This window comes from Diospyros lotus, chromosome 2 (genome assembly GCF_014633365.1).
Source record: "Diospyros lotus cultivar Yz01 chromosome 2, ASM1463336v1, whole genome shotgun sequence".
NCBI lineage: Eukaryota > Viridiplantae > Streptophyta > Magnoliopsida > Ericales > Ebenaceae > Diospyros > Diospyros lotus.
In genome coordinates, this window is record NC_068339.1 from 3,745,296 (window position 1) to 3,772,859 (window position 27,564).

At 36.8% G+C, this 27,564-nt stretch overlaps 3 protein-coding genes across 4 annotated transcripts; all 3 read left to right on the forward strand.

The window, feature by feature from the left end:
- Nucleotides 1-1,702: 1,702 nt before the first annotated feature.
- On the forward strand, nt 1,703-7,717 carry LOC127795629 (protein EARLY FLOWERING 5). 2 transcript variants are annotated; one of them, XM_052327424.1, is made up of 9 exons: nt 1,703-1,959; nt 2,549-2,642; nt 3,038-3,123; nt 4,143-4,192; nt 4,310-4,379; nt 4,462-4,543; nt 4,614-5,032; nt 5,509-6,030; nt 7,218-7,717. In XM_052327424.1, exons 1-9 carry the CDS (start codon nt 1,879-1,881, stop codon nt 7,437-7,439), a joined length of 1,626 nt encoding a protein of 541 aa, XP_052183384.1. In that variant the 5' UTR covers nt 1,703-1,878; the 3' UTR covers nt 7,440-7,717. The 2 variants fall into 2 exon arrangements, with proteins under 2 accessions (XP_052183384.1, XP_052183385.1); XM_052327425.1 differs by lacking the exon at nt 1,703-1,959 and having other exon boundaries at nt 2,580-2,642; nt 4,121-4,192.
- A 1,739-nt stretch (nt 7,718-9,456) lies between these two features.
- LOC127795729 (HIPL1 protein-like) lies at nt 9,457-14,526 on the forward strand. The gene is made up of 7 exons (XM_052327593.1): nt 9,457-9,984; nt 10,240-10,397; nt 11,185-11,985; nt 12,069-12,285; nt 12,812-12,990; nt 13,141-13,382; nt 13,823-14,526. The coding sequence occupies exons 1-7, from the start codon at nt 9,897-9,899 to the stop codon at nt 14,238-14,240; spliced, it is 2,103 nt and encodes a 700-aa protein (XP_052183553.1). The 5' UTR covers nt 9,457-9,896; the 3' UTR covers nt 14,241-14,526.
- A 5,201-nt stretch (nt 14,527-19,727) lies between these two features.
- LOC127795732 (DDT domain-containing protein DDR4-like) lies at nt 19,728-27,148 on the forward strand. Its single transcript, XM_052327598.1, has 12 exons — nt 19,728-20,382; nt 20,473-20,583; nt 21,610-21,696; nt 21,807-21,844; nt 21,934-22,015; nt 22,435-22,541; nt 22,836-22,992; nt 23,746-23,838; nt 24,025-24,148; nt 25,557-25,599; nt 25,746-25,934; nt 26,009-27,148. Exons 1-12 carry the CDS (start codon nt 20,005-20,007, stop codon nt 26,757-26,759), a joined length of 2,160 nt encoding a protein of 719 aa, XP_052183558.1. The 5' UTR covers nt 19,728-20,004; the 3' UTR covers nt 26,760-27,148.
- Nucleotides 27,149-27,564: the final 416 nt, after the last annotated feature.

The window sequence follows — 27,564 nt, forward strand, 5'->3', positions numbered from 1 at the left end:
TGTTTGACCTGGGATAATCCAGGGATGGGTGACCCCCTGGAAAGTTTGCGTAGGCCCATCAGGATAAGTTGTTCCGATTTTTCCTATCGCTCGAGCGGGATGTTACAGCATGTGCACACATGTATTTTTTTTTTTTTTTAATTACTCATCTAGATGTAATTATCTAATTTGAGTGTCTCATACCCCTGGAACTTCGACGTTCCAAGTATAACAAACGTGCCAGGTACTATAGGTGCAAGCTCGAGCAAGTGGCAATGAGGCGGTGGACGTTCAGTTTAAGCCTTCTTGAAACATTGTACATGATTTTGTAGTACGACTATTGTATTATAAATATCGGTTATGATACTTAAATTACAAGATGTATGAGTGTATGTATGAAGTTTCTATAACTCTATAAAAGTATGAGATGTATGTTTGAAATTTGTAAGAGACAGGACAATTACTATGAAAATGCGCGCGCGTGTGTGTTTGTTCTATGGACTTGATTTAAGATAACATTATGAAAATCTTAACTATTTTAGCATTTCAAGTTCGATCCTTACTTCTGTTAATTAAGAATTTCTCATAACGCCCGAGTGATGTATATAACATATAATAGTTGTATTTAGCTTTTTAATATATTAAAAATATAAGGCGTTACATGGGTTCCAACCTATTTCTAAACTGGGAGAGGGAGGGGTTTGGTTTATTTATTTTTTTATTTGTTTTAATATTAATATTAATTTAATTTTTTATTAGCAAAAAGGTGTAACCATTTTGAAAAAAATCATGAACTAATCTAGTGAAAACCAAAGTAAAAGTGTGTGTCAAAAGATTTAAGTTCACTATAATTAGTTTACTCATTAAAATTTTATTTTTAATCTCTTGGAGCTTTCTAAATTTATTTTTGTTGAGATTTTGGGTTTACCAAATACAGTTTGAACTTCATTAATCATACTAGAAAGGCATTTTTTAGTTGAATAATTGAGGGTCACGTTTATCACGATACATGTGGTTGATACGATACTCTATCCGTTATATTATGTTGTAAGATTTACGTAGACATTGTGTGTCCATTATGACTGTTGCAATACTCTATTTATCATGTGACAAAGATTTACCCAACTTATGTGGATGAGATGATTTGCATGAACCCATGGAAATTAGTTGGATTGAAGGTTGGAATGTCTTATTTTATAAGAAAATTATTTGATAAAAATATATTAAAAATTTAATTTTTAACTAAAAATATATTTTTAAAAGTTAATATATATTATGACTATAGAAAATGTACTTTAAATCATAAAAAATATTTTTTAATCTTGAACTAAATATATTTAAATCTTATTTGATAGGAATATATTTAGAAAATATTATATATATATATTAAATTTAGATAAAAATTTATAAAAAATAAAACTCTAGCAAAATGCGAAAGCTCAGCTAGCAATGCTAGGATTGTAAACTCAAAGATTTTGATGGGGTTTTGTAATCTATCGTTGGATTGAAGAAATTAACTTTAAAAATGTGATAAATTGCTACTCTGCGACAACATTGGCAGGTGGAAAATAAGGAACCTTGAGACAGGGCATTAGCCATTAGTCATTAGGTTCACACAAATTGATAACTGTTAAAAGTGCAATTGGCGTTAATAAGAGGGGGGTAAGGCGAATTTTCAATTTCTATTGTGGCTAAGTATCCAAGTATAAAATTGGGCACCAGGCGAGGTCAAGGCCGGAGCACCCTCCTCCTCCTGGTTTAAGCCGCGAGCAGTGATCTGTGAAGCTCTCTTCTTCCCCTTCTCCTTCTCCTTTCCCTCCGACCAATCCACCTCGAATCCCATCAACCAGAAGAAGAGAGCTCCCTGAGACATACATATTTCTACTCCGAGAAGCCAAGATGAAGACCACAAAGGGAGGCAAAATCATGAACCCTACCGACGCGTATCGCAAAGAGCTTCGCAAGAAGGAATTGAAAAGAGTAAGAATTCATATCATACAATCACAATTCCACAATCATTCATTTTCTAGGGTTTAGTTCCGCATACGCATTCTTCTCTGTCTCGGATTGTCCATAGGTTATTTTGCCCTAAATTTGCTTGTCTCTTGGGCATTCGGCCAAAATGCTCCTCATGTTCTGGTGTTCATTGATAATAGAGTTTGGGAAAACTGTCGGATTCTAGAATTTTAACTTGACGGTCCAATTCTTTGTCTTTACTGAATGAAACATAAATCTAGGTTTTCTAATTGCGGGGCATATGTATGTTTGAGTTTTCCCGGCTGTGTATACACTTTATTATGCATATTTGCTCTTTTTGGCATTGTGCATCAAAGGAATGCTTTTATGGTCGCCATTTTTTTATGTTCCGTGGTGGAGCGGAGCCTTAAATCTTTTGGGTTAGTTTGTGACTGTATCTTATGTAATTTCTTTTTGTATTTTCTGGTGTATGCTTCTTGTACTTGTTTCTTTGTTGGTTTCACTTGCCCCTTGTTTTTGTCATTCTGGAGTTTGGGTGCGTGGTTGGAATTTGATTGAAGTCCTTATTGCTTGTGTTCTTTGTATTCAACAGAACAAAAAGGAAAGGAAAAAGGTGAGAGAGGTGGGAATATTGAAGAAGGATCCCGAGACACTCAGGGAACAGATAGAGAAGTTGGAAAAGATGAGTAAGTTATCCATCCTCTTATCTATTGTTATTCATTTCCTTATTACAATGTCGTTTACTGGTTGAAATTGAATTTAAAACTTGATTTTTGATTTTTAATTTTTAAGAGGTTGTAAAGACCACATTTATTCTAGAGTTTTAGGTAGGCTATATTTGTGGGCAAAACAGTCTCGGTCATTCAGTTTCTGGGCTGTCATTATTTGTCAAATGCTCAAAAGTTGGTTAAGTAAAGTCTTAGTCTGAGCCTTGAGTTATATTACTGTTTTGATAATGCTCAAAAATTAAATTGGGTTTTACCACTAACATTTTAACTATTGTTTGCCAATTATCCAATTTATTATATGTAAATTTGTTACTTAGCAATAATATCAATGACATCTCATTATATTGGTGCAGAGGCAGATGGTGCTTTAGATAAAGCAAGAAAACACAAGAAGAGACAACTGGAGGACACATTGAATCTTGTTCTTAAAAAGAGGAAGGTAATCCCCTAATAATTGCTAGTAGATTAACTAAAGTCTAAAACATCCCTAGGCTTCTTGCCCTTTCTATTTTTGGAGTACAACCTACAGTCGTCAACTCCATTATGTAAAATCCGCAGCACACACATCCATTATGCCATAATTGCATCTGCAACTTGGTTCATCACTGTGATTTACTTCTCTGGCATGAAGCTTTTGAGTTGACATATTCTCACCTCTTTGCTTGCAATATAGTAGCTTTGGCATGAAGCTTTTGGGGTGACATATTCTCACCTATTTGTTAGCAATATAGGTGACATATCATCCATTAGATCATTGTTTTCAGATTGAATAGATGACTGATCTATGGTAAAATGAGCGTATAATTCTGATTCTAATTTTTTAAGGAAAATTAAATGGGTATCCCTAAGCAGTAGTTGCAAAGACATGACACAGGTTTGTGCAAACAATAAAGTTAATGCTGTTGAGTGGGTATGGTGCCTACCATTGTGTGAATGTTTGCAAGGAAAGAAATTGTTGCAAGCACCTATAACTAGAGATGCTGGACCAAGGCTAAAAAAGTTTCTGCAAGTGAAAATTTTCTGCCACCTGTGTGAATTCTTTTCAGTACTTAATTAGAGGTTCACCCTCTGAAGGGGAATTACTTCTTGTCCTAGGTAACAACCTCTTAAATTTAATTTAGATTTCTTCTGTGGTGATGTCCATATGATTTTTCTTAATTAGAAAACATAAATTCTTGTTGGCCACTTAGCCAGAGGAGGCATGTAGATATTTATGGGAGATCAAATTTCGTTCCTTGTAGCTGGATTAAAATAAGTTTGAGTCTTTGAGGGGGTAATTTTATCTTTTATATTGTTATTTTTACACTCAACACCTTGCAATGGGATATTAACAATTTTTTATTTTCCTTGTACCTTTTTGTTTGTACCATGCATTTTAAATCTTATAATGTCTCTTCACATTTTGATGGTATTAAAATGTTAAATGTGATGGTCAGTGATCCTGATTGTCCTGCACAGGAATATGAAGACAAAATGCGGGAGAAGGGTGAAGCACCAGTTATGTTCAGGTGAAGACACTTTTTTCCTTTAATCCTAATTTATTATTTATGCAAGAGGTAAGCTATTTGAAATTTCAACAGCTAATTATTTACTTAAGAAAAGAACTGTTCCTTACTTTCTTGCAGTCATTTGGGACCTGTCCGAAGGCGGACAAATGCAGAAGAAGAAGAAAGAGCCAAGCACCCGAAACCTGAAGTAATTTTCTTTCTTTGTATTTGATAATATATCAGACCCTTATGCTAATAGGTGATTCACATGTAGTGATTTATTGGTGCAGGACTCAGTTTATTATCACCCTACACTGAATCCTACAGGAGCACCGCCACCTGGAAAGCCTCCAATGTTTAAATCATCCATAGGTAATTTTTTTCTGTTTGTTTTCCTTACCCCGCTTTCCTCTCTCATCCCCCTTTTTTGAGTGAGTTGCAGGACCAAGAATTCCCTTATCAGCCTCAACTAGTGATGGTGCATCATCATCGAAGTCAGAGTCAGAGGATGTTGTTTTAGCTGTTCCTCCTCCTCCTCCACCACCTCCTCCTCTGCCTCATAGTGGTGATGCAGATGCAGGAGATTCAATTATACCTGCATCTTTGCCTTTACCTCCACCACCTCCTATGCCACCAAAACCGGTGGTGGCAGAGCTGGGTGCGCCATTGCCTCTGCCTCCGTTGCCACCACCACCTCCTGGCCCCCCACCCAAAGAACAAGTTGGAGTTCGCCCTTCCCTGCCTCCACTGCCACCAGTGCAACAGTCTGCTCAGCCACCTCCACCTGGCACTGATGGTGGTGAAAGGGAGAACAATCAATCTTCAAAGTCAGATGATACAACTTCCAAAGAACCAGTCCAAGTAAGTCTACCCCCTTTGCTTTCTGGTGATAGTCATTTGATGGCATAAAAGCATAGACTTTATTGTGTGAGAAGATGTTGACATGAAACATGGGCATATTCTTTGGATGACATTGGCATGTTCCATTGCAAAAATAATATTAGACAGTTATCCTGAGAAATTTTTTTAATGAACAACTAGTTAGTTCTCTGGCTAAAAAAGTTAATAAGAATTAGGAGATGGAAAGTTATGTGACTGAACCATCTATCAAGAAGTTAACTTATCAAAATAGCAGATAGTTGTTTAGTTACAAAGATAAAATATGAAATATAGGTGAATAATTGCTTTAGCAAAAAAAGAACAGAAATTAATAATGGATGAAAGCTATATACACTTCAAGTATCCAAAACCTGTAGATGCTTATGACCTTTGATTTTTGTAGCCAATGTCTATAAACGCTGATGGCTTCTCTCTCTCTCTCTCTCTCTCTCATGCAGGCTCAGAACATTCTCCCTCCACCTCCGCCACTGCCTGGATTACCATTGAAGTCGGCAGGTAATCAGTCTGAAGTACCATCTGAATCTGAGGCCAAAAGTTCTTCAGGGACCAAAGATTTTCCCAAATTGGTTCCCCCTCCGCCTCCTCCAAGGCAACAGCCCGCAGTACCCAGGCCTGCACTGGTCCAAAATTTACAGCCAGATGTGTTACCCCCAGGAATTTCACGATTCCCCCCACCCCCACCCCCACCAGATATAATGCCACCATTAGCTGCACCTGGGCTAGGCCAAGCTGCTCCCCCTGGCATGATGGTTCCTCTGATCCCAAGGCCACCTTTTGGACCTCCCCCTGGGCAACCCCCTATGATGAGACCACCACTTCCACCTGGGCCCCCTCCAATTCCACAAGAAGATTACACTGCAAGACCTCCAATGCCTCAGCATCCATCATATGTCAAATCAGCTGCATCTACTGTTGTCAAGAGGCCACTGGCTCAGCATACTCCAGAACTTACATCTATGGTGAGTTCCTTGGCATATTATTTTGTTCCATTTTTAATATATGGTTATGTAAGCTGTTGCGTCGATGGAAAAGTTGTTAAAAGCACGTGTCTATAGTTTTTTTTATTAAAACTCCCCCACGTGTGACATGCAGGCTGAGCAGAGCCAGGGGAGAACTGCTAAAATGGAACCACTGTTCCCAACAGCAGTTCCCAGCAGTTTTCCCTATGGAATCGTTGGCTCAGCTAGCGATACTCTATTGGCTCTTCTGATGAGACCGTTAGGTCCTCTGATGCTGTGTCCTGTCACATGGTGGGGATTTTTATTTTGAGAAATAGTTGAGGGGGGAGTTTGATTTTGGATTTTGTGTGGGGAGAGTTTTAATTTTGTAAAAAACTCAGCAGAGTAATGACAATCCTATCAAGCAATAACCATTTCTATTTGATGAACCAAACACTTAAAATACTTTTTGTGTCGCACAATTTGGGTTTATTCTTTATGTAGTTGATATATTTACCATGTTATAAAAAATAAATAGATTTCAGTTGCTCTTTTTAGTAGGATCTTACCATCTTGGATCCAGTCCAGAAGACCCCTTTGACAATTCTACATATTGTACCAACTTTGACAACCATGGCCGCCATAGGATTTACCATATTTTCTTAGCCTAAAGATGCTTAAACCCCTGCTGTTAGACACAAGAAATTCTCATGATTTTTTTTATACTCTTCCCATCCCAAGATTGTCAGATCTGATTATTCCAACATGGTGCCAAATAATTTCAATTCCTATCAAAACTGGGAGGGGTGGTGGCAGTGTTAACAACAAAACATAAATCCATATAATCTTGGTTTATAGAATTCAAGTTTTGACATTTGCATTGAGTAACAAAGTCATTGAATCTGGGTTTATTGCATAATTGAATAGCTTTTGGTTTTCCCAATTTGTTCCAATTTGGTCACTGGAATTGCAATTCTATATTCAGATTCAATTTCATAAAGTTACACGGGTCAGTTCAATTGTAATTGAGAGCTTTGCCTATATGAATCCCTGTTAATTGCAGAGCTTGTTGCTGCATTTGCCCTTAGTGCTGTCAACTTGGTCCCATGATTGTGGCTGATATTGTGATTACACAGAAGATGTACATTTGTATCCATTTATTTGTGCGTATCTTATGTCCTAATTTTATTTTGGTGTATGCTTTACAGGTTCCAGCATCTGTACGCGTGAAGAGAGAGGCTGCCACTACAAAACCCAAACCAAAGGCAGCGCTCTCAGCAGCGGCACCAGTCAACAAACCAGCAGTCGCACCGACTGTCATGAGACCAGAGCCGGTTAGTTCCTCTACAGCACCGAAGGCACAGAGCATCGATGACTCGTACATGGCCTTTTTAGAGGACATGAAAGCATTGGGTGCTCTTGATGGTTAATTTGATTTTACCAGAACTTCCCAAACAGGATGGTAGAGGAACGAGGAAACAAACATGTACAGGCCAGTCAATTGGATATCTGCTTTTCCCTTGGTCAGAATCATTTGTTCTTGTTCATGGCCTCAAGATTCTTCTTTGTAATACTGTCTTGGAACCTCTCTTAGCATTTTCTATGATATTCAGACTTAGCTCAGGCTTTGATATAATCATGTCACAGCAGAAGTAGGGATCCAACATTGAAGTTTTAAGAAATATCCTGTTCTTTTTTGTGTTGCCAATCAAGGACTCCTGTCGTCTGGAGCCAGGATAAAGGAGGGGGGTCGTATTGGGTCAGCATAAAAATTGTTAGATCCAACAACATGAATTTTAGATAATGGGATGAAGAACTGGTATGCTGTTGTATTGCCAATCCCAAATTTACTCAAATGCAGCATAAGTTTAAAATTAGAAATGTGTGCTCTAAACAGACTAGCCTGAAACGAGAGAGAGAGAGAGAGAGAGAGAGAGTGTGTAGAAATTTAGGCTATTGCTATGAGTAAATTTTTTTTATTTAGATCCTCTTGATAATATTATTGGTCTCGGCCTATTAAATTAGCGGGTAAGGATTATCACAATCATATAAAATAAAGGAAAGTTACTCATAATAAACTAACCGAACTAACTTTACCAACTGGTTTATCGCCTTCACAGTGTATCAAAGATTTTCAAAAATGGATTAATTCTGCATTTTAATAATGCCGTGAAAACACCGAAAATCAATAGCTTGCTGCTTATGTTATATACTACTGGGCTTTGTCGTACGTGTGAACTGTGACTATTGCTTATAATTAATGTTGCAAAATAAGATGATTTCATGAGTTTTAACATGCTCTACTACATGAATGGCTTGACATTATTATATCAGTGCATAATAGTATAGTGCAATTCCTTTGGAAGTTTTGGATTTGATTGCTTGAAAGTCTCACAGAAGACATGGATTTCAAATATGTTTTCTTTTTCTTGCACGTTTAGATTTATAAACCTAAGAGGCTTGATTTTGGTGTCTAAAATTTTTATATTCTTTTTAATTAAGACAAGCATATGACTTTTGGTTTTGTTTTGTGAGAATTGAAAGAGAGTCGGAAAGGATTAAATTTGCACAACTTTCTTCGCACCTTTTTTTTTTATTTAGAGAAACTGTTGACAAAAACAGATAATTTTCTAAAATTGATGATATTTGTATTGTTGTGACATAGGGCACTCAAAAACAACTTTTAAATGCCAAGCTTAAGAGTAAGTATAAAAATTTTATTATTTTAATCATAACAAAAAGAAAGGAAAAAAAGATTCTTGAAAGAGCTGAGGTCAAAATAAGTGAGAGCATTGATGATGCATTCTGCTGCATGTGGACTTATTTCAGTTTTATTTTTGTAACGAATCAGTTTGACCACTTATGAGCAGCGGCCAAGTCCACATCAATGACTTTGGATGTATACCAAAAATCATAAAGAAATCAAAGGGGTTTCATTCAATAATCCGTCAAAGTCTAGGGATGTCTTCCATAAATTGATTCCACATATATCAAGCAAGGAATGCCTACTAATTTGCTTTCTTTCCTCCTCGATGGGTCGGTCTAGCTTTGAAGGGCAGGCATTTGTGGGCAATTCATAAGTTTAGCACAGTAATGTTCTCTTTTTGTATGTAAATCTTATTTATAAGATGAGTAGTATTTCTTTATAAATTTTGTTGATAAAAGTATTTCTTTATTAATTTTTAACTTTTAAACTTAAGATAATTTTGTTAACAGAGGACTAAGCTTCATCTTCAATGCAAGGAATGTGAAAGTGAACGCCACATATAAATTGGATCACGCGGGCATCTCACTTTTGATGTGTGAATGCATCTAATGGGCAACAATGGCTCTGCTGCTCAAGAGACTATTTGACCATATTGAAGGTGTTTTTGGGCTTCTCCTCTTGTCAATTCAAGTGGGTTACAACTTAATTGTCAAGCTGTTTTGGATATGTTTATAAGGTTTTTAAGGTGGGCACGAAGATTGAACAAGAAAACATGGGGGCAAACTCAAGTCAGACAGAACAGAGAAGATCCATCCAGCCTGATTTTCCCCATTAAATACTGGTTTATCTTCTCAACGACCCACCTATTCCAATTAAAATTCAGGCAAAGTCAACTTCGGGGACTGCCAACTTGTTGCCGCAATCTCAAGTGCCAGAAACAAGTTGCCAAATATGAAACACCCTTGTGGCATAGAGGGAAGAGGCCATAGAGAGGAACTTTTCTGAAGACCCAGAAAGCTTTTACTCTCCATGGATGGATCTATTTTGTTTCTTAAGTCTTTTTCCAATACTGTTGAATGAGGTGGGGCTGTGTCTGGCCCCTATAAGATCCACGGGGTAGGGACAAGAGAGCTTTAATTTGGCTTGGATTTTTCTTTCCTTTCCCAGTTTGGTGGTATCAATGGCCAGAGTCCTTCTTCTCCTCCTCCTCTTCTGCAATTTGCTGCTGCTGAAACCTTCCTCTTCACATTATGCGTGTACTGATTCAAGTAGGTTTCAATAATCTTGATTCATTTTTATGGTTTTTGCGCGGTTTAATTGTTTCTTTGTGAGCGGAAGGTCATAGGTTTGAGTTGTAGAAATAGTATGTTTGCAAAAAGACAAGGGGAAGGGTGCGTAAAAATATGATCCTGTCCTTTGCAAGGGAGTTTGGTGCATTGAGATGCTTCTTTGTATGCTTTACTCGCAGTTTATCTATATGATTTCTTGATTCAATTTTAGCATTTTCGCCTTACATTTTACAGGGGCACCCTTCACCCCAAAGACTGCTCTATCATTCTGCCCTTACAATGGAACAGTCTGCTGCAACTCCACAGCAGAGTTGAAATTGCAGAGTCAATTCAAAGCAATGAACATCTCTGATCCAGGCTGTGCTTCACTTCTTAAATCCATCCTTTGTGCTGTAAGAGTTTCTTCATCTTCAGAAGATGAATTTTTTTCTTTTTTTCTTGTTTGATAGTTAAAACTTTTTCACTCATCTGATTGGATACTCGATGGTGATGGATTTTATTCTTTTCAAGTCAAAATTTGGCATTCAAGTTCTGTTTCATCCTTGTCTGACCTTTGCCTATTTTTTGACAATTCTGCTATATTGTTCTAGAATAATAAAATAAATCTGGGGATCAAGAAATTGTAGTACATTAATCTCCATAATAAGTCTGAAGTTCTCCCAATTCTAGAGATTATAATTTTTTTGTGGTCTTTTATCCTGCATATTTTGACATCATACATAACTAAATAATTGACTTTTACCCAGCAGCTATTAAGTTTGGTACTCAAGCTTTTCATGTGTAATAATTTTCTTTTTGGCTCCAATTTTTGCTTAAAGTACTAGAGTAGCCAAAATTGGAGACTCAGTAACTTTCATGGATATGAAGCCAAAGCATGGTTAAAAACTGGTGGCCCATTTGATTTTGTGTTCATATCCTGTTTTCTGCGTTCATTTTCAAAAATTTAAAAGCGAAAATTGAAAAAAGTGTTTGGTTTTGTGCTCTATGTTCAAAAAATGGAAACATAACTCGAAAAAATAACATGACATGGAAGTACCAAAATGTGTAATTGACACTGAAAACTAATACATAAAAACTGAAAGCAAAATCAAACGGACCCTAATTACTATTCTGTGATGATCTCCCTCTATTCAACAGAATTTTACAGAGTGTAAAATTTGATATCTTGCTGATTTGCAGAGATGTGATCCATTCTCAGCGCAGTTATTTAGAGTTGATTCTGTTCCCCGACCAGTCCCTGTACTCTGCAACTCTACTGTTGCCGCAAATTCCTCTCAGACTCTCCAAGGAAGAGAGGACTTTTGTGCGAAAGTATGGGATACTTGTCAAAATGTCTCTCTGATGAATTCACCTTTTGCTGCTTCACTACAAGGCCAAGCTGGGCAGCAAATCACTTCCAACTTCACCAAACTAACTGATTTCTGGCAGTCAAAAGCCGATTTCTGCAATGCTTTTGGTGGAGCTTCTGCAGATGAATCAGTGTGTTTTGATGGAGGACCTGTCACACTAAATAGTTCAGCTACTCCAAGTCCTCCTAGTGGTATGTGTCTTGAGAAGATAGGCAATGGTTCTTTCCTCAGCATGGCTGCTCATCCTGACGGGTCCGCTCGCGCCTTCTTCTCCGACCAGCCAGGCAAAATTTGGCTGGCAACCATTCCAAAACAGGGATCTGGTGAAACTCTGGGGCTTGATGAATCAAACCCCTTTCTAGATTTAACAGATGAAGTTTATTTCGATACTGAACTCGGGATGATGGCCATTGCATTTCATCCCAACTTTGCACAAAATGGCCGTTTCTTTGCTTCCTTCAACTGTGACAAGAGCGAGTGGCCTGGCTGTGCTGGGAAGTGTTCATGTAATTCAGATGTGAACTGTGATCCTTCTAAATTGGGTTCTGACAACGGTGCCGCGCCATGCCAATATCAAGCTGTTATTGCGGAGTTCACTGCCAATGGTACCGCACCCCAGCCTTCTTCTTTGGTACATGTCAAATTACACTCCATTACTATCTCTTCGATTACTCTTCCAGTCAATGCTGGTACTGAATCTTCATCTCTTACCAGGCAACAAGAGCTAAACCATCAGAAGTAAGAAGGATTTTTACAATGGGCTTACCATTCACAGCTCATCATGGAGGACAGATTCTTTTCGGCCCCTCGGATGGGTATTTATATTTCATGATGGGGGATGGTGGCGGCGCAGGAGATCCCTATAATTTTGCACAAAACAAGAAATCTTTGCTTGGAAAGATCATGAGGCTTGATGTTGATACAATGCCAAGTAAGTGCTATGAGCACATCTTCTTGTTAACAATGGAGGATTTTCTTTCCAGTTCTCTCATTCACAAAACACAGATCAACTAAGCCCAATACAGCTCACTCTTTCATTTTAGTGAACAGATGCATTTAGAAGCTTTCACTTTCTGCATTTAGTCTTGCTTGCATTGTTGCAACTGGCAACTCTTTTATCATGCTTTCACTTGCATTAGTTTTGTTTTTTTTTAAGGACAACCAAATCTAGGAATGTAAGAAAATGTATTCTATGTTGGAATAAAAAAGCTTGATGGAGTTGTTGCCTAGTATAGTTTTGAGTTATCACACCTTAATAATATGAAATAAATGTAACCGAGTTACTGGGTTGTGCACCCATAGGGTGTGCTGGTTATCAGAATATAAACGATCAGTTATCTAGAATTACGAGTTGTGAAGGTTTGTAATTTTTCTGTTTTAAAATTATATCGAGTGGATTTATTCCATTATTGTGGAATCGTGGATCTGGAACTTCCTAGCTTGTCATGCATCTGCAGGTCCGGCAGAAATTGAACAGCTTGGTCTGTGGGGCAACTACTCCATCCCCAAGGACAACCCATATGTACAAGACAAAGAATTGCAGCCTGAAATATGGGCCTTGGGGCTCAGAAATCCTTGGCGCTGCAGTTTTGATTCAGAAAGACCTTCCTATTTCATGTGTGCAGATGTTGGACAGGTACTACAATTTTCTTTTTCCATGCTGCAATTTTCTCTTATTTTCTCACAGTTTCTCGATTGCAAGGCAGCAATTCTGTTTCAAAACCAACATATCTGATTAACAGGGTCAAAAACATGTTTGAATCTTACAAAAATTATGATCCCATAGGATCGATACGAAGAAGTGGATCTCATCACCAAGGCTGGGAACTATGGCTGGCGGGACTATGAGGGCCCCTACCTTTACACTCCTCAACAGTCACCTGGAGGGAATACCCCTGCAAATTCCATAGCCCCAATTTTCCCTGTAATGGGATACAATCACTCTGAAGTAAACAAGAACGAAGGCTCCGCCTCAATCACAGGGGGCTATTTCTACCGGTCCAAGACTGATCCATGCTTGCAGGGAAGGTGAGTGAGCCATAGCTGCCTCTTGATTATAATTAGTGCTAGAATTGGGTCTCAGGCATCAACACACAGAGAAATTAAGGTAAGAGGACACCGAAAATTTAATGTGATTAAGGCTCAATAGACTTTCGTTCATGATTCCACAATAATGAAAGAAATTAGCTCGACCAATGATGTGTGGTTTTTGAACTAAAAAAGTATAAACCTCCTCCCCACAACATAGTTTTCAAAGGACAAAATGAGGAAGCTTTGCAGTCCTTACAAATCAAGATAAGTGGTCACTCTCCCTGCTTAAATGACACCGATTATCGAGTCATAGTATATTTAATAAACACACATTATCACTCAAATTACTGGCGTGTGGTCACTCAAACAAATACGGAAACCTTCCTCCATCATCCACCTTAGCAGCAGCATTAAACTTTCTATATCCTACTGTGCAGCTACTTGTACGCAGATCTGTATGCGAGCGCCATATGGGCAGGCATCGAGAGCCCAGAAAACAGAAGCAACTTCACAGGGAGCCAGATCTCTTTCAGCTGCGCTCGAGACTCGCCATTGAACTGCAGCTTCGTGCCTGGAAGCTCGCTTCCTGCTCTGGGATACATCTTCTCATTCGGAGAAGACAACAACAAGGACATCTATGTCTTAGCAAGCAGTGGCATGTACAGAGTCGTCCGCCCCAGCCGCTGCAACTATGCTTGTGCAAAGGAAAATGTCACCGCTGCTGCCATCCCCAGCCCCAATCCTGCTTCTTCCCCTCCGTCGCCATCGCCGTCGCCGGCCTGCCGGTTGGCTGCATCTGCAAGTACAGTGTTCTTCTGCTCTTCTCTTTTGTTGCTTTTGTTGGTTGTTGCCTAGCATGCTGTGATGATACCTATGGGAATGGGAGAGAGAGCCAGAAGAAGAGGATTTTTTTTTTTCCTTTTTGTGGGTTAGAGTTAGAGGAGATTACTGGCTGTTGAGATTTTCTCATGTGTGTTTGTCTTGAGAGAAAGTTTAGCTCCTTATCATGTGTGAGCGAGCATGGCAGCTATCACAAACAAAACTTGATCCTACCAAATGAATTTTAACTTTCTTTGTTGTAATCTTAGAATTTTGGCTTAAATACACTAAAACTCTCTAAATTGAAACGATCTCCCCTCAATTTTGTAAAATTACAGGAATTTCCCCTAAAATTTAAAAATAGAAACAATTTAACCTCTACCAATTTTTTAAAATACTAAAAATGCCCTTATCCACTCCCCCCCCCCCCCCCCTCCTTTTATCATCTCTCTTATACTTTCTCCTCTTATATTTTATTTGATGACAAAAAAAGCGACGGGTTAACAAATTTTTTTTTCCTTTTTTTCCTTACTTGTTCCCAACGTTATCGATGGTTGAGTTCATCGGTTGAATGGGAATGAGCTAGATTGCAAGGAAACAAAAAACATGAAAATGAAAAATAATATTTTAAAGAAAAAAATTAAAAAAATGGAAAGATAAAGAATGTGTAAATAAAGAAAATACAAGGATATTTTTGTAAAATTAATTTTTAATATAAAAATTTATAAAAAAATAATTATTTAATTAAATATAAATATAAATTCTATCATCTATTCAAATAAATATAAACATAAATTATTTGTCTTTAATATAGTTATCAAAATAATATATTTCTGTCTCTATTATGATAGCAGAATAAAAACTATTTGTCTCTATTATGGTAGCGGAATAGAAGCGTATTTTTAAATTAAAAATATTTTTATAATATTTTTTAAATAATACAAAACTGTGTTGAATCGTTTCTAAAATTACAGAAATGACTTTTTTTTTTTTTTTTGGTTTCTTGGCAAAGAAGAATCTGAAAGCCCAGAAAAACGAAAAGGAAATCTTAAGAGGCTCTTCATATAAAACAATTAACAAGTTGGAACATATATGGAATGTGCGTGTGGGAAAAGCTTACATGAATATATATATATATATGTTTGGGGTGGGTTGAGCTCTGAAAACCTGCAACTGGAAGCCATTGATGAAGAGCATTGGATCGATGCAGAGGCAACAAAGAAAAGAGAAAATTGAACCTGAAGTTTGTGGCACCCGCTGACGCAGGGGGATGGCGCTTGCTTTGTCTTCAAGGTTCAACAAATTAAGCGAAGCAACCGCCATCTCTCCTGCGACAGCAGCAGCCACCAAACTTCTCTCTCTCTCTCTCTTTGTGAGACAGCCATATAAATAAAACTCAACGTATGTATGCTTACATATATAGGAAAATTCTATGATATGGACCAGTCCACTTGGACCAACTGGACTAGTAGGGGCACGCCACGCCACGCGTCCTGTGACAGCCGCGTCCCTTCACTTTCTTTTTTTTTTTTTTCTCTCTCTCTCTCTTGTCTCTCTCAAGCTGTAAAAAGACTATACAAGTAGCTGAAAAACGTGAAAAAGACGACTACAAGTAGCTGAAAAACATGAAGAAATATGAAGGAAAAACATAAAGAATAAAAAGACTGGATGAGGACATCGAACTTGTGGGAATTAATTAGATAAAGAGAGATGAAAGGAAAAGGAAAAGGCACGAGTAAAAGAATGCAGCCAGCCTTCCCCAAATATATAGATAGATGATGATGATGATTATATATGATGACGAAGACGATGATGATGTGATGCGATATGCATTTTAAGAGCAGGTGACGAAAATAATTATCTATTCATCAGTCCAGTCTGGTCCTACATCATCATCATCATCGTCACCATCAATATTAATTGTGATAACGCATGCTTCTCGATCGGCAAGAAGAATTCATCAAGTTGAATTGTTTGGCAAATAATTATAGTATCAACATTCGACTGACTGACTGACACTACTCTTGAGTTTATTTATTTATTAGTTTTATTATTACTAACACTAAAACTACTACTAATTCTCAACAGTGAGGGGGTTGAATTTCATTTTTCAAGTTATTGCTTCATTTGGACTACGTACTATTTTAACTAAACCTTAAATCTCATTCCATTTGGCTTTTTACCTTAAATTTCACCTCGTCTCAATTGAGATTAATATTCTCTCATCTCATAATGATACAGCCAGCCAGCCAGCCAGCCACAGACTACAGTTACTCATAAATGATTGATTACTAAATGGACAGTGATGGAACCGTCAAATTTGGTAGTCTTCCTTCCTTAATTACCACTGAGCAAGGCAGCAGCCAAGCCAAGCCAGTCGCCACCCGACAGTGCTATATAATTACAGGCAGCTTTTGTGTCAGGTAAGGTGTACTATGAATTGTCCAAGCAGAGTAGAAGCAAGGAATCTGGAAAGGTCCATGCGCCCCACTTGTTCTTCCCCCAGATATAACGTTTTCTGTATCGTGATTAACTTTTTTCACGTGCGTGAGACAGTACGTGGGGACCCTTAACCCAAACACTTCTTAAACAGTCTCACGAAAAGTCTCAGGCAATAAATATTTTTTTATTATTATTTTAATATTTATTTTTTATAAGAATGTTTATATTTATTTAAATAATATTATTATATTTGATTTGAGAGTTTATATTTTTTATTATGTAAAAGAATTTTTAATGACTTTAATTAAAAAAAAAAAAATTTAACAAGCCATGCTCAACTTCAGTAAATTCTTAGTCTATTAAGATTTAAAACTTAATTAAATCCCATAAATTTTGGTAATTCCACCTTATAAAGTTTAATGTTAAATTAAGAGGATAAGTAACCCCTTTTTTTTTTTTCGTTTTTTTAAGAGACATTATTATCGAGATCTTAAATATATAAGAGACCTGTCACGTTTTATGAGTTATAAAATATTTTTTTTTATAATTTTTGAAAAAAATAAATACTTAAAAATTAAAGTTTAATTTGACAGACAATGGTCCAATTATGTGGGCCTCAAATGAAATAAAGTAGAAAGTAGAAATAGTACACACTCGTTATCAATAATTGATGTAAGATTAAGAACGAAAATAATGTCATTATTGAGACTTTGAACCTAATCACATCAATAGTAAAGTGGTCAAAATTCAACCTATTTGGTAAAAATGTTACTTTTAAAGATTCAACCAATTAATTTATTGGTAATTGCTGTTTCTTCAGGAACATCATATAAAAACATACAATTCAAACTTGATAACATTTTTAATTAAGACGAGAATAAAGCATATCTCTTAAATTTATTCAATTCGTCTTTTAAACCTAACAATGATAACACTTATTCTACACGTTTAGCCGACAAGATTGATCTCTATTCGTTAAGAAGAAAAGTAAAATTTTATTGACCACACAATAACGTATTAAAATATATTTTAAATTATATTTAGAGTTTCTCTCACCTTATTAAATATCTTTAAAAAAGATGATGATAATAATAATTAAACTTTAGTGATTGAAATTAAAACTAATCCCATCCCATCCCATGACGTATGTGGGGTTTATTTTGTAAAACTATTGATTATCCAATGGTGCGACTCTCGTGCTAAATGTCGGTGTAGTTCTACTTTTAATAAAAATTGCTAGAAAGTCTGACAGACTTACCGAAAGGGGATAAAAAGATAATTTTGTCCCTACACCTGCTCTCTCCCTTTCCCTCTCATGAATTTTCCCCTTGCTCTGTGCGTCTCATCTCGCCGACAATCGCGAGACGCACAGAACAGGAGAGCAGTGACCCGCTTTGCAAATTTACAAAATAAATAAAGGTAAAATCATTATTTTACTTCTTTTTTTGAATCGATCAGTAGACTTGTCGAGCCCTATAGAACGAATCACTTCCAATAACATATGAAAAGAAAATAGTATTATGTGCGAGCTGTCGTCAACAATTGTCTAACACTCTACTTATTTATTTAGTTCTTACTAGTTTATGTAGAAAATAGGGCCATGCGCCTATCTATGCCTATGATTTGGTTGGTACTTTGTCATTTGGGTGGGACTGGAACGAACAGCTGCATCCAATTCATTTCCTGTTCAATCTTTAGCTTTACAAAATGCTACTCCATATTTTTGACAAGTAATATTAAAGCATGAGGGTGATCATAAGATTGGTTGGAGACACACCCAACAATGTGATTTGGGCTTTGGAACACCCCCATCCGCGATAGGGGCTGTAGCCAATCACGACTAGCCACGGTGGTTGTTGCTGTCAATGCATATGCAATACGTCATGTACGTACATATATGTGCATTTCAAATTTATATTTATGTTTTTCTCATAAAAAAATTATTCTTATATTTTAGTTAACATTTAGTCTATAAATATATTTAAACCCGGGTGACCGTTACTAAAATGACATTTATTAAAAATGAGTAAGATAATGTTGTATTAAGATAAAATTAAAATACTTTCTGAATCAAAATATAAAATATTTAATATAAATTGTAAAATAATTTAAGATTTAAAATTATAAAAAAATAAAAATTGAGATTTTATTTGTTGCACTTTGCCTGTTATTTTATAATAAAAATAAATATTGGACACAAAAGCAAAAAAGTAGAAAACTGAAAACTACATAGGAAAATAATTGTAAAACCTGACATTTGGGTCATGCTAATGCTATCCAGATAGGTAAAATAATTTAAATGTAAAAATTATATAATAATAAATGAAAAATTCATTTACTGTATTAGAAATATGAGTGTTTTAATTTTATAGTATTAATTAATATATGGTGCAATTTAATTTAATTATATTTGGATAAAAGGGATGGTTGAGTAGCCAGTAGCCAATTGGGTCCTTGACGTGGGTTGCTGCTCAAGTCAGTTGGGCTTGGGCAAGTCATGAACTGCTCTAAAAATTGGGCCCAAGAAAGCCCAAGTGTTGTTTGATCATGTATTTTACCGATTGGGCCTCCCCCAACACTCCCATCTTTCACATCAGAAAGATCAGACGGGTGGTTAGTTATTCTTGAATTAGATTTGCATAAACTCGTTTTAAAATTAATTAATTAAAACTTAACAGTGTTTAATCATTTTGTTGACCTTGGTCTTAGTGCTGTTATAGGGTTCATCCTAATATTTTATCTTATATATAATTTTGTTAGTATTTGCAAAATGATAAGCTGAATACGATAGTTGACATCTTTAAAATTAGATATAATTATAAAAATTATTATGCTAATATAAATATTTTATATTATATTTAAAAAAGTAAAAAAAAAAATTAACTGCTGGGTTTAAAACTAACTAAGGTTAAAATCTCAAATAAATAAAAATATAAAATATATGATATATGAGACTTGGTTGCCCATCCTTCCCATTATCGGGCCATTTAGTTTGGGGATCCGTTTACCCAAAACACACAGGAAAAGATCCAATTAATATATATATTTGTACCCAAATTACAAATTAAATCTAAATTCTTGTCCAATTTCAGATTCTCTTCTCTCTCATTCTTCTGCGTCTTCCTCCTCCTCCTCCTTCTCCTTCTCCTTCTTCCCGTTTTCTCTCTCATCGACCGGAGCAGACCAAACCAAACCAAACCAAACCTCTCCAATCCAATACGGAGAGAGACACATGTATGTGCAAATGAATCAATGATCCTTTGGAGCGCCAATCTGTTACGCTTATCCCCAACTCTCTCTCTCTCCTCCTCTTCTTCGCTTCCCGCTCTTCACAGGCTTCCTCTCACTTGATTCCCCAATGCAATCGCGTGATCTCCGATGCGACCCCGCCATGTCCGGCGAAGCCTCCCCGAACCCCTGGAATACTCACCAGGCAGAGAGCGAAACCAACGGCGAGACTCAAGCCAAAGACAACGGTGTCGTGAGGAGGGAGCGTCCGTCTCGGGCCAGCGCGGCGAGGGCGGCGGCCAGGCTTTACGCCGCCGCGGTTTCGGAGCGGAAGCAGAAGGTGAAGAAGGAGCGGCGGAAGGAGAAGTCGCCGGTGCAATCTCCGCCCCCGCCGACGCCGCAATGCAAGATTGTGACGCCGCTGGTGGTTGAGCCCCCGCCGTCGCTGTTGCCGCGGTGGAGTGTCCGGTCGATGTGGCAGTTGGCTTCGGTTCTTAACTTCCTCAATGTGAGATGGGCATAGTTGTGATCTTTGTGTGGAATTGGGGTTTCTGGTCTGCTAGGGCTTACGTGGTCTGCCTGTTTGTTTATTTGTTAGGTTTTCAGATCCCTTTTGAATATAAAGGTGGAATTCTCCGCTGAGGAGTTTGAGACCGCTTTGATTTCGCCAAACAACACACTGGCCGAAATACATATTCCTTTACTAAAGGTTAGTGCTCTCTTTTGTAACACTAACATTGTGTCGCTTTTAAGAAAGAAATGAAGCAACAGCATGTTAGGCGGTTTCATGATTGCGCAATTATGGTCAGTGTAATTCTTATTCATGTCGTGTGCTTTCAGAACCTTCATCACTGTGTTTTGCTTGAACTATTTCTATAGCTTACGAATTCAATTTTTTTTTTTTTAAATATTAAGTGGAAACTGGTAAGTGGAATTCTATTGAAATGGAAAACTCTCATATCATTTGTTTTGTTTATCAGGAATTCTATCAGATTTTTTCGCTTTATAGCCAGAACAATGTTATTATAGTTCTCTGCTTCTTGTTTGGAAGGCTGAATGCCCGAATCATCCTGGATAAGTAACAAAATGCCAAAACTAGCAATAATCAAGTGTCCGAATAAATATATCTGATGAATTTCAATCCATTCTTCGCACTTTGATATTAAGCCTAAGTGATACACGAGTCACATGTCTGGGGTCCTATATGATGTAGACTTAATGTATTCATGCGATGTTCCTGCATTCAGGTTTGCAAAATTTGGAGGGTTTCTGCTTGTGGTCATATTATGTGAATGAGTGCTCCCTTCATTGTGTTACCTACTGATTCAACATTGGCTTCTGAAACCCTGTACTTTGAGCTAGATTTTCAAACTAAATATACTGTTATCATGTCATTGGCTGTGGATAATTTGTGGCATTATTGTCTTCAGATATTGAATTTTCTTCTGCATTATCGTGATGTGTTTAGGCCATATTGATTGCTTGGTTCATTTCCTACACCTTTATCTGCCCATGGTCTTAATGTGAACTTTAGGCTGACAGAAGTTGTTTCCTCCTCTTACCATTTGTGGGTGATTTGGAAGGGAGGAACCTCTTTGCACTTGCTTGTTCGTCAGAATCATCTAGTTTGGGTGGTCTCTAGTCCCTTTTTTAGGTATCTTGTACTGGAAGGTTCATTGGGTGATTTACTGCTGCAACAAACTTCATTTGTTACTTCTAATTAGTTTTTCTACAGGCAATCCCTCCTATCACACGAATGGCACTTGGTCATAATACTTGGATCACTGTTCTATGCAGAAAGTTGAGAGACTGGTGGTATTGGGTATGCTTTATATTCCATGTGAAAGTAATGTTGGACAGTATTAATTTACATGAGATACCTTTCTTAGTAGTGATAACCATGGAGTTAAATGAATGGAACCTATGTCGCAGGTTGCAGAAGGCGAGCTACCAATAGTTGCATCACAGGGGTGAGTATTCTTTCACATTTATAAAAATTCAAATTTATGGACTTCACTCATATTCTTTATTTATGAGATTTATCTTTTTAATATGCTAGGGCTGAAGTTGAAGCATATAATACCCTTGATCCTGGGGTCCGTGTAGTGATTCTGAAAGCTTTATGTGACATCCGTGTTGAGGTATCATCATTTACCAAAAAGTTTTTTCTTCCCAATAATTTTGCTGATAATATCTATTTGCTGTGATGATATGATAGTGTGATTTCTCTCACTCGTAATAATCCAAAAGTTATCAAAATCCAGGACATAAAAAATGGCAGTAGTTATCTGATACCACTTATGCTTCCTTGCTCTTTCAATGATTCTCAAAAGTATATTTAGTAAAACTGATATGAAGACTTTTGAAATTATGGATATTTGGGTCCTCTAAAACCAGAAGAAAGAAGAGGAACTAGACAAAAGAAGCACCACGAAGTGCAGAAAGCATTCTGAAATGATTAGATCTATTTAGCACTCAAAGATTTAAAATTTTTCTATATTTCCTTTCCCTTTTCTTTCTCCTTCTAACTATATGATGAAATGGTTGTCTTTTTCTGCAGCAAGAAGATATTCGGAATTACATAGACAACTCAGTCAAACATGGTGTTCAACTTTCAGCATTCCGTAAGGAACGTATTGGAGGTGATTCTTATGGAATCTCATATTGGTAAGATAGCTGTGCTTCTTGTGAGGAATTTATATCTGTTGTTGAAAATCCGTATCTGTTGTTGAAAATCCACAAAATGATAGGAAACCCTTAAACATGACATAGGATATAATGGCTTTACAGAGGATATGGCCATGTCTAGAGATGGCTAGTGTTATAGAATTAATGTAGCCCAGTGGGATTAAGGCTTGGGATTGTTGTAGAAAATCCACAATATTTTATATCGCAATACTGTTTTATGACTCTTCAGTTGTGTGGTATATGTTTATCTGCTTATATATATTTTGATTGTAGGTATGAAGATGATCCTTCAATTGGTCATCGCTTGTACCGAGAAATTAGGAAAGTGGAGGTGAAGAAAGTAAAAGGAAAGAATGTACAGCCAATTCCTAATTCATCTTACCTTTGGGAAGCAGTTGCAACAAACTTGGATGAATTTCAAGATGTTTCAGTGAGTCATTTTAATGATTCTTTTGTATATACCTCAGTTATATATGTTGAAAGGCTGCACACTTAGTTTTTTTTTTTTTTTGCCTTCTTTTACTCCCTTGTTAATGCGACTAAAGTTTCCGGGGGGGAAGTGGGGAAAGGGTAGGATTGGTTTTTAGCTGATAAAGTAAATGAGTGCAAAATCTTTGATTTATTTATTTTTTGTATAATTGTTTATCCCAATTGAACTTATAAAATTTGTTAAGTGGTTATGTGGTCATGAATTGAGCAAACCTTGGACACTGCTCTATTCAGTTGAAAAGAAGAAACAATGGAGGTTTCTTCTCTTTAGATCCTTTCTCTCTCAAGAAGGTCTGAATTTCATCCAGATTTCTCTGAAAATCTTGTCAAATATCATATCCATAGGTGTTGTAAACTATAGAGTAGCAGTAGTTGTTTCCTTGTAAAAGATGGCAAGCAATTGTGAAGTTGTTCCATTGTAACTGGAAAGCCATGGGATCAAGTTGTGAAAACAACCTCTTTTCATCGGAAGGGTAGGGCTGTGTACAAAAATGATCCTCTTATTTTTCTGTTATTACGTACTGGAGAGCATATTATCCTAATTAGAAGACGTAGGGAGTTCTCTGTAAAAACTATTCCTATTGAAACTATCATTTTCCTTCATCATTTTCTTATACTTGGTATTTAGCACTGATTGAAGTTATCTTTGCCTGCCTCTTCTCCTCACTTTAAATCAGTGATCTTCTGTTCACAGGAGAAACTTTTCTCAAGTAAAAATAGAACTGAGGTTTCAGTGGGGAAGAAGTTGAAGAATGACATGCTACCTGAGATTGAAAAGGTCCATAAGGTAGTCAAGCAATGGTTTCTTTATGAAATAGCACTAGCTCCACTATTCTTAATTTGAACTTTATTTTCTAGATCTTTCTTGTTCCTCATTAATTATTCTCTTGCAGAAAGATGCTTTTGCATTGTATATCTATTTACATATATTAATGTTATTAAGGCTCAAGTGTCTAAATTATCATTTGCACAGAGGAGAGAGAGATTACTGAAGAAACAACAACGACAAGCTCTTCTACTTGATAATATGGTGATTATGGATGGGCTTGCTCCAGGACGCTCCCTGCGTGATAGAAAACATGTCACGTATACTTTTGGTGAGAACATGAAGTTGGCTCTGTCCTTTATCCCTACAATCTGTGATTTAACTTTATGCATCAAAATGAGTCTTGTTGGTTCTCATGATAATTAGTAAAATGTGGTTGAGTTCAGCAGATCTACTCCCCTATATCTGCTTTGAGTTTTAATCGGGAATTCTTGCAAAAATATAAGCACACTACGGTTCCGTTTATTTCAATGTAAAATATTTTACATTGGGAAATATTTTTTATATAAAATATTACATTTGAAATTATTTTTCATCTTTTTTTTTTTTGGTGTTTAGTTTGTATTTTAAAAGTAAAATTTACCCTAAAATGCATACAAGCACTTGCTTGAAATTGTATGGGAACTATATACCTTCAAAATTATATTCTACATATTGTTTGAAAAAAATATTTTTAGTTACAAAATATTTCATGCATAAGTATCAAAAATATTTTTATTTATTTTTACTAAATATTTTATGTAAAAAAAGTCAAGACTAAACAATTTGACAATATTTTGTGTGTATGCGTAATTTTTTATTTGGATAGTAAGGTTTTATCTTTTGTCTCAAAGCTGAAAACGACTTGACAAATTTTGTTGGTAAGTTAATTTTTAGATTTTGATGTAAAATGTTTTTATTTAAAAAACTCTCAACCAAATACCAGAAAATAAGTAAACATTTTACCGTGAACATTTTACTTCAAAACAAACAGAGCCTAGGGTAATGGATCTTCTTGTGTATGTCTCAAAAAAAAAATACACAGCTTTCCCATCCCCTTGAATGTGGGAATTAGTTGCTGGGCCATTCCAGAACATGTGCTTTCTTTTATCAAACTGGTGATTGTTACATTTTTGCCATATGGCCTGGGTTTTTGTGTTTCACTGTTTTTTTTTCCCCTAGTGTTTCTTCAGACCTATAGGAAATAGGTGAATAATATGCAATCAACTTGTCACGTAACACATCCTTCCCTTCCTTTTGGTTAGGGCACATGTGCTTCTTTTTGGTTGAGATCTTACTTTCAACTTTTTATTTTTTTGGTTAAATTCATTAAACCATTTATTATTTAGCATTAATGTGATGGTTTCCTTGCCTCCATTGGGCAAGTTCTTCTGTAGGTCATGACTTCATGTGATGGGAAAATATATGTAAAATACTCTGTTGGCTACCGAAGTCAGAAGAATTATAGTTGCTTAGTTGTGCTTTTCTTGTGTATTTGGTTGCAAGTGCTGTTTAGCTTTGCCTCAATCTTGTTGAACTGCCTTTTAACCATAAATTTATGGTCCTACACAGTGGAAATATACACTATGTGGCATCATCATGGGTGAATGTTTTAATATACTGATTTTATTTAATGTGCTTTTTTTTTTTAATGTAATGTGAGGTTTGTATATCTTATTTGGTGTGTAATCGAATTGCAGATGATTATGACCGATCAATTGATGAGGCTATCAAGATAACCAAGTATGTATTTTGCTATTCAGAGACACCATTTGATATTTTACTTGAGGATTACATGCTGCATACATTATGGAAAGAAATTTGCTTTCTTGGTGTTTGCTACCACTCATAGACCTTCTCTTACGTGTCTTATCTCAATCTTACATCAGGCAGAAACAGCCATCGCCAGAACCTACTGCTGGAAGAGTTGCTGCTGCAAAACCTGATCCTTCTACAAATGGTAGGTGGATTAGTCCTTCACGAACTCCTCTGCAAGCCACTTTGGATACTCGATCTCTGACATCATCAGATTATGATGAAATGGATGTGGACCGTAAACCTGAATCGTTGAATGCCAGGTAGTATTAACCTTCTTCCTACTCAATTTCCTGGTGCCACAATTCAACTATACACTTACTGATATCTTGTACAGTAACCGACGAAGACAAAGGCCTTGGCGATATTTGGAAAAAGAGTATTTTGAAGCAGTTTCAGAGATTGAGTCTGACTTTCATAGTGACGATGATATAGTTGGAGAGGTTGTATATGAGGAGGAATATTTGAGGCGGCAGAAACAAAGGAGGACAATGTCAAGCAGCTCTGGAGGAGATGAGGAGTATCATTTGGATGAAGAACACGCGGAAGACGAAGAAGAAGAAGAAGAAGAGGATGATGCTGATTCTTTAAATATCAGTGAGGATAGTGATCAGCCCAAAAGATTTAAGAAACTTCCAGGCCGCACTAGGAGGGAAACTAAATTGAGGTCAATTAATGAGCTCCAGCCTGGTCTAAGGCGTAGTAAAAGGGCAACAAGAAACCGTATCAATTATAGACAGTATGAACTGTCAGAGTCCGAAGCGGAGTCAATGAAACCTGAGAGTACAAATGCCTCAGATGAACACACAGATACTGATCGTGCAGAATTTTCAACAGAAAGTCAGGAATCTGAAGGCAACAATGATAACCAGGATACGAAAGAAGTTGATCAGCCTGCAGAGGGGCTTCCGGAGACCACAGAGAAAGAGCAAAACCGAGCACCTGAGAAATCAAAAAGTCCAGATGATGATGAATTTGCTGGTGTAAGAAAAAGACAATTTCTTGACCTAAATGAACTTGCTCCAGGTTCTGGTTTTGAAGATGGTCCCAACTCAACAGTGAATGATCAAGACCCGGATGACTTCTAATGCCTTTCTCTCCACAGGAAGCTTATAATGTTCTTGGGGGAAAGGTGGTTGTATGATACATAATTTATAAAATTTTGGTATAAGTTGAGGAAGTTACATGTAGAGAGTCACTTCCATGGTGCAACTCTAGTAGCCACCCTAGTCCAGTGTCTGCATGGTTTCCGGGACGCTGAGAACATTATGTACATCGAGTAGTCGTCATTTTTTTTATATGCCTACATCCGAAGGAGCCTAGGGCAAATGAATCGGAAAATTATCAAGGGTTGTTCTCTTACCCGTTTACTGTAAAATAACCTTTGAACTCATATTGTAGCCAAAAGTTCACTTTTTGATGCTCGAGCCCCATTGTTTTGTCCTCCATGGTCATGAAAATAGCCTGCTTCCAAGCATTTGGGTTGGTTGGATCTGTTAATAGTATGATCAAATTTTGTAAACTGATTTTGTTATTGTAGTTGCACCATCCTCCCTCAGAAGGTAACTAATATTCTTTCTTTGTGTAGATCCAGATATTTGTGCCCTTTTTGACTGACAATTGTGGGATTGGTTGCCATAATGAAACTGATGTTTGGGATGAATACCTTTTGACATAGTGCAGTTTCTACATGTGAATCAAGCCCATGTTTATGGTTGCCGTAATGAAACTGATGTTAGGTCACATTGGTTTTTAAGTTTCTTGCTCATCGTGCAGCAGGAAATCTTCCTTTTCTGGTTCCTTTATGTCTTGTCTGGATCTCTTGCCGTTTGTTGCTTCTTGGCTTTTTTTCAGCGCTGTTCCCTTTGTCACTACCTCAAGAGCTTTCAATTA